Source organism: Gavialis gangeticus, unplaced genomic scaffold (genome assembly GCF_001723915.1).
Source record: "Gavialis gangeticus isolate Ggan-Ray unplaced genomic scaffold, GavGan_comp1, whole genome shotgun sequence".
NCBI lineage: Eukaryota > Metazoa > Chordata > Crocodylia > Gavialidae > Gavialis > Gavialis gangeticus.
In genome coordinates this window covers 13,685,673-13,692,287 of record NW_017728991.1, presented here as the reverse complement: position 1 = coordinate 13,692,287, position 6,615 = coordinate 13,685,673, and the positions used below count along the sequence as shown (strand labels likewise).

Here is a 6,615-nt window from a genome sequence, read left to right as displayed (position 1 = left end):
TGCTGCCCCCACAGGGACTGGATAAGGACGACAAATATCTCAGCATTTCTCAGCTCTGTCCCTACAGCCAAACACATCAGAGGCCAAAGTAATCCCTGCACTACTCCTCACTGCTGGGGCATGGAAATGACTCTCCATGTCTGTGTCTCCACAGGCTGCTGTGCAGCAATAGTCAGTTTGACACTGAGCAATCCCAACACAGTGACAGGCCTGGAGACGGTGACGGGACCTGAAGGTGGTTCGGTGTCTGTGATGTGCCACTATGAGAAAGGCTATGAAGAGTATCCGAAATTCTGGTGCAGAGACAACGTGGTATCGTGCTTGGGCAGCCACATCATAGAGACCGCAGGGTCAGAGGTGGAGGTGTGGCAGGACCGATTCTCCATCCGGGACAACCACACCCAACGCACAATCACGGTGACCATGGAGACCCTGACAATGGCGGACACCGGCACCTACCTGTGTGGGATAAAGAAGCTATTTGGTTTTGATCCCACACACGCTGTGGAGCTGTCTGTGTCTCCAGGTAAGTCCCTGCCCTGCTCCCGTCCATAGGAGCACTAGGGGCTTTGCAGTGCAGCGCACCACCCAGGGGGGTCAGCGCCTGGGCTTGCTAAATGCAAATCCTATTCTACCGATCATGCAGCATGAATAGACAGCTGGCAAGGGGTGTAGGGGCATGGCTGCTGACAGGTGATGGCAGTGCCATGACAAGGCATTTGCCCAGCAAACACCGCAGCCTCAGCAAGGCAGACAGGAAACTCCCCTCACAGTGATCAGGGGTTGTGGAGCGCTGTAGCTGACTATGCTGCAGAGGAATCCCTCGTGTCCAGCTGATCTCCCAGGGGCTGCGGGTGTTTCACAGTGGGGGGTGCGCTTTCACACTCAGCCCCAGGCAAGACCCATCCCTCCACTGTGATCTTCCACATCTGGAACGTGTCTTCGCACACTAGCTCCTGGCCCTTCGCTCAGGGTTATGGACACACAACCCGGAGCCAAGGCAGGAGCTCCTAACGCTTCCTGGGATTCTCTGCAAGGGACTCAGACCCCTCCCTGACCTGAGAGAGAAGGGGAGTTGTCAGGGGTGGAGCTGGGTCTCACTCCCACTGTGGACCCAGCACCACTGACTGACCTGGGTACTGCCGCATTAGTGCCGGTTAGACTAGACAGAGTCCCCGTTGCCCTTAAAACAGACCAAGGGAAAGGCTGTCATGGCTTGCAAAACCTTTGCGTGATCTGCAGTCCTGTCCCTGCTTCCCCTCCATCATCTGGTCTTGGGGGTGGATGCTATCGCAGGCTACCATGCAAGATAGCATGGTAACATACTGCAGAGGGATGGAGCTGAGCCCAGCCATGGAGGGAAGGGCTGTGGGCTCCATCTCGGTAAGGCATGGGCCGAGGGGGAAGGGCAGATGGATTAGAAATGGGTCTCTCTAATCTACCACAAACTCACTTCCTCCCAGGTTTCCTGTGTGCTGCTGCAGACCAGAGCCTCCCCAGAATTAATACAGATGCAGACTCTTTCCTCCCTACCCCCAGCTCTCCCTGATGTGCCCCCATGCCAGAGCTGATAAGACTGGAGGGAAACCTAAGACCAGGCCCAGTAGCCCTATGCCATGTCCTTGCTGGGGCAATTTCCCCCAGTGACTGTAGGGATGTCATGTCCCCTATGTACCCTGGCAGATGTGGGCAGGGGTCGCAGCAGAGGGGAGAGCTCCACCCCCTGCACCTCCCACCCCTGGAGTCGAACATCAGATATTTTAAGCCTGCAGCAGATATGTAACAGAGAAGCTAATTGGGGGGCAGGGAGGTTAATTGTTTAAAACCATTTGCAATACAGTTTGTGATAATGTCCATTGTAAGCTGGGACTCACCCATGTTTCCACTCCCAGCTACAGCCCCGGGGGGGGAGGGGGGGGGTCTATAAGATTTGATTTTTTCAACCCTTGATAGCTTCCACCCTCTCATTCAGCAGGATGGACACGGACGACCCCAAGGTACTCACTTCCTTCTTCCTCTGCAGAGCCGGCCTCAGCACGGACAGCTGCTGAGAAAAAACAAGACGACTTCCCTAGCCAACACACCACTCCAAAAGGGTGAGTAAGAGCTGTCACACTCTTGGCCACTCTGGCCTTCTGTCTCATGGGAATTCACACAGTGCCAGGGTTTCTTTCCCCAGCTTCTTTCTCCTTCAGACAACAGTGTTGTATCTTACAGCATATAATGTCTCAGATGGAGATTGATCTCTTTCTGTCTCTCCACCTGTGGTCTCTGATCTGAACCACTAAAGCCTACTATTCCTTATGTCAAGTCTCCATTATTTCCACCATGTACCCTAAACCACAAGCTGCATCTGGGATTTGGCACTACCGAGAAGAAGCAAAGCTGTTTCTGGCTGTAACAGGGAGCCCTCACCGTTTTCTGAAGTTGGTGGGACAACTTGGGGGCTTAAGTCATGCACATTGAGCTTGGTATGTGTATGACTTAAGCATCCATTGCCTTAAATTGCTGGGTGTAGCTGAGAGCTTGGCTCAGCTTCCTGAATGAAGGCAGACCAGCCAGTCTGGCATTTGCAGCTGGGTAATTTCCACCAGGCACTATGTACTGTCAGGCTCAAGCTGCACAAACACTTTTTAGCTTTGTGAACAGTCCAGTTGACTTTGATGGGAGGATTCATGCCCACAGAGGAAAGGACATGCTCACAGTTGCAGGACCAGGACGTGACATAGCAAATGATTAAGATGAACTGGTTGGTGCTAGTAAATATAGGGCCTGGCTCTAACCAGGCTAGTCATTCAGGCTGCTGCACATCTCTGCTGATCTCGAAGACAAGGTAAAACAAAGGGATAGAAGAGTCAGTTAAACAGCAGGCTTTGTCCAGCTCCCGTACCCCTGTGTGATTTAGTTTCCAGCTAAAAGCTTGCAAATGAAAAGTGAAACAAATTGAATGTGATTGAACTGTGAAGCATCAGTTCTCCAGGACAGAGACCTTTAACTGTTGCCCCAGCCCCACTCCAGTTGACTCCAGAGGCTCCAGGCATGAAGGGAGGTGGGTGGTGTGACTGTATCAGAGAAATGTAAGATCAGTTAATCAGGGGGTGAAGGCACTGGCTGAGATTGAGCAAGTAAAAATAAACATGGACATCATTTCCAAGTGATGCTTCTTTCCTTAACCACACCAAGATCTTCCCTGTGATGCCACATGCACTGTGCATGTACACTTGATACCCCTGACCTTGACTGCTACATAAAATGCTTTCACAACAGATTTCCTGCTGGAGCTGGCCACTCAGATTTGCATTTGACACAAATGCCAAGTTCATTGAGCTCAAGCAGATTAAGCTGGTGCATTCAGCTGTTGTCCCCTGTGTACAATAGTTGCTCCTTCTGAATTTGCTTCTAAGGAAGAAAATATGCAAACAGAAAGACATTCTCATTTCTTCCCACAGGTCTCCAGAGATGGCGATCAACATCCTGATACCGTGCACCCTGCTGGTTCTCATCTTGCTTTTAGTCGCAATTGCAGTGTTGATCTTTATCTTCAGAAGGAAAAGAAAAGGTGAGAGAATACTGCGTATTCAGAAAAGACACTGCTGCATCTCTTTCCCTCTGTCTCCACATTCCTCTCCAGCCTGACTGCCCAGCTCTCCAATAATGTCTCCGAACTAGGCTGAAAGAGCAGGTCTGCGAGATGTGAGATTCAGATCATCTTATTCACGTGCCCCAACATCCTATTCTACCAGTAGCCTATCACTGGAATCAAATGAGGCTCCCTGTGAAGTCCGCTGCCACCTGTAGCCAGTTAGGGCATCAGAGTCTGGTCCCGAATCTTGCCTTCCCCCCTTCTCACCCACCATTGTAGTGAACAGGGGTCTGGCTTGAGAGCTCTGTTGAGTCCATACAACTCTGGTCAGTCTAGAAGCTGGCCGGGTTTGGACCGCTATTGGTATTTTTGGTGTCACTCGTTTCCACAAGACCAGCCCCTGCTAAACCCATTAACGTAGCCTGCAGTAATTGTCCTATGCACCACAGTGTGACTACTGTGAGCTGTGGTGGTGTGATCTGTTCCAATACTACGGGTCAGTAAAACCTTATATGGGAGATTTTGCTCAGGTGAAGGAGGTTTTAGTTTGTTTGTATCATCCAGTTGGATTCATGTTAACTTGGCAACTACACCCAAGTGTGGCTCATTTCAGGAGGCTAGAACTGTACTAATTCTAACGGGATTAAATCAAAGTGCTGTGTCCCGAAAACAAATGGATTCAGTAGGCTGTGTCTGGTGTGGTTGGATCTGGACCGACACAGCTCATTTTACATTAGGGATAGACAGTGAGACCTTGGTTTTAATGAAGAGCCTGGATCTGAGTTGGCATTTCCATGAGCTGGCCATGTGAAGATTGCTTCTACCTAGCTGCTGAAGCAGCACTTGCCTCTTCACCTGTTGCTGTAACTTTTCGTTAACTGGATCTATTTTCCATCTCCGTCCTTTGCAGGATCATCTGTGCAGACAGCCAGGAAAACCAGCCACTCAGATTTGGTAAGGGAGATCCGAATGTGCCTTGGTATCATTTCATTTTCAACGGTCGGGAAAGGGTGCAATGTCACAGGTGCCACTGTGCAAATGATGTCACAAGCGTTGCTTCAAATATGCTAGTGTCCTGTCAGAGTTTGCTTTCTGCCAGTATTCTAAGGAGCAAGTTTGCTGGCATGATACTTAAATAAACCATTAGGACTGCGTGAAATTTCACCGGCTGTTTCAATTCAACACTGTTTCAACTCATTTTGAGCTTGAAACAGTGAAATCAAATCGAAACAAAGGGCTTAGAAACAGCCTTGAAACAAAACAAGGCTAGTCGAAAAGTTTCAAGTTTCGAAGCAGCCAGCAGCAGGTGGGGGGAGACGGGGAGAACCAGGGTTGTGCTCCCAGCAGCAGCCAGCAGCACAGCCCTGGCTCTCCCCATCTCCCGCTGCCAGGCTGCAGGAAGCTGATTGCAGCTCAGGGGGAGGGAATTGAGCTCAGGCTCAGTTCGCCTCCCAAGTGCTGCAATTGGGCTGGGGAAAGAAACTGAGCTCAATCTCTCAGTTCCCCTCCCCAGCCCTATGATCGGGCTGGGGATGGGAAGTCAGCCCAGCTGGGTTGAGTTCCCATTCCCTGTGCTATAATTGGGCTGGGGATGGGAAGTCAGCCCAGCTGGGTATCGCTGTTTCAACAAAGCAAAACAGAACTGCTGTTTCTAATTAAAATTAAATTCAAAATGAAACACTGTTCTGTGGAACCCTCGAAACTCAAGTCAAAATGCAATCGTGCCATTTCACACAGCCTATAAAACATGTATGTTAGGTGAATGCTGCACAGTAGTCACAGGAAGCAAGGCTGGAGTTCTCCGAGGAAGCTTCTGCCAAGAGTTGTGATCATTCAGATGTATCACAGCACCAGCATGGCCAATCCAGACAACCAAAATGTTGAGTATTTGCAACAAATAGTTCCTGAATAAACTAGAGGCCAAGAGTTAATCACTCAAATTCTTCATCAAATAAATGCTAATGATTTTTTTAAAATAAGAACTAACCCATGCATGGAAAAGAAGCTAAGCAATGACTCAGAATTGCTCACCCAGCTCTAGTAACTGATTCATTTCCATCCCAGAGACCTGCAGCCATAATTGTCACCTAAACTGTGATAGTGAGTGATAGAGGGGGAGGGAGGTGAAAGTGAGCCAGGAAATGCCTCTGCTCTGTGCAGACTGCAGATTGCTCAAATCCCCTTGACTTCTGGCTATGAGCACATATAGATTCTACTTTGCATTCACCAGAACATGACAATACAGAGCCCGGTCTCACTCTTGTGGTGCGTATGTCAGCATTCCAGTGGCCAAGGTGTTTTTGTAAGCAAAGCATGCTGAAGGATTCCCAAGGAGCAGCCCCTGGGAACTCATATCCAGTGGAAGACACTGAAGCTCCCCTCAAAAATCAAACATTCTCAATAGAGTTGCTCACATTCAGAGTCTACTAATTGCACCAGAGTGACTTGCCATCTCATTGCCAAGAAAAGAAGTTGCAGTAATGAGGAAGGTCATACAGAAAAAGAACTAGCTTTTCAGATATGGTGGTAGTTCTCTGGGTATATCTACCGGCCCACTGTCATGAAACACAGTGACCCCCAAATTAGTTCAGGATAATAGCTAGGGGACTGGATGGTGTCTAGTTAACTCCTAATGCTTCTGATACCCAAGCTAGTTCTGTTGGTACTGTTGTCTGTTGTAGACTTACCCTAATAGTAAAATAACTCAGTGAGTCATACCAAAAAATGATGATGCAGCTACTGCTCCATGCCATTGATATAAAATTAGTCTAATACTTTCAGCTGCCTACCATGAACTTGATGATTTGTTCCTCCCTGGGACTTACTATTCCAGGTCTCCCTCACTTTATGTGGGTTCCATATGTGTGAATTAGCTCTTATGCGATGACCCTTTTTATACCAAAAGATACTTGGGATGCTCTCCTTGCTTATCCTCTCCGACCTATGATGCTTTTCCCCCCAGGATTCAGAAAAGAAAGAAGAGATTGCTTATGCCACCGTGACAATATCCACCCCAAACCAGCATGCCATCT

General features: G+C 48.9%; 1 protein-coding gene across 1 annotated transcript in view; it reads left to right on the top strand.

The window, feature by feature from the left end:
- LOC109297719 (CMRF35-like molecule 5) overlaps nt 1–6,615 on the top strand; it is an 18,525-nt gene that overhangs the window by 6,032 nt on the left and 5,878 nt on the right. Inside the window, exons 2-5 of the mRNA XM_019517716.1 lie at nt 155–526; nt 1,973–2,096; nt 3,450–3,559; nt 4,494–4,537. Of these exons, the coding sequence (XP_019373261.1) occupies nt 155–526; nt 1,973–2,096; nt 3,450–3,559; nt 4,494–4,537 (650 nt within the window). The remainder of the gene's footprint in view (nt 1–154; nt 527–1,972; nt 2,097–3,449; nt 3,560–4,493; nt 4,538–6,615) is intronic.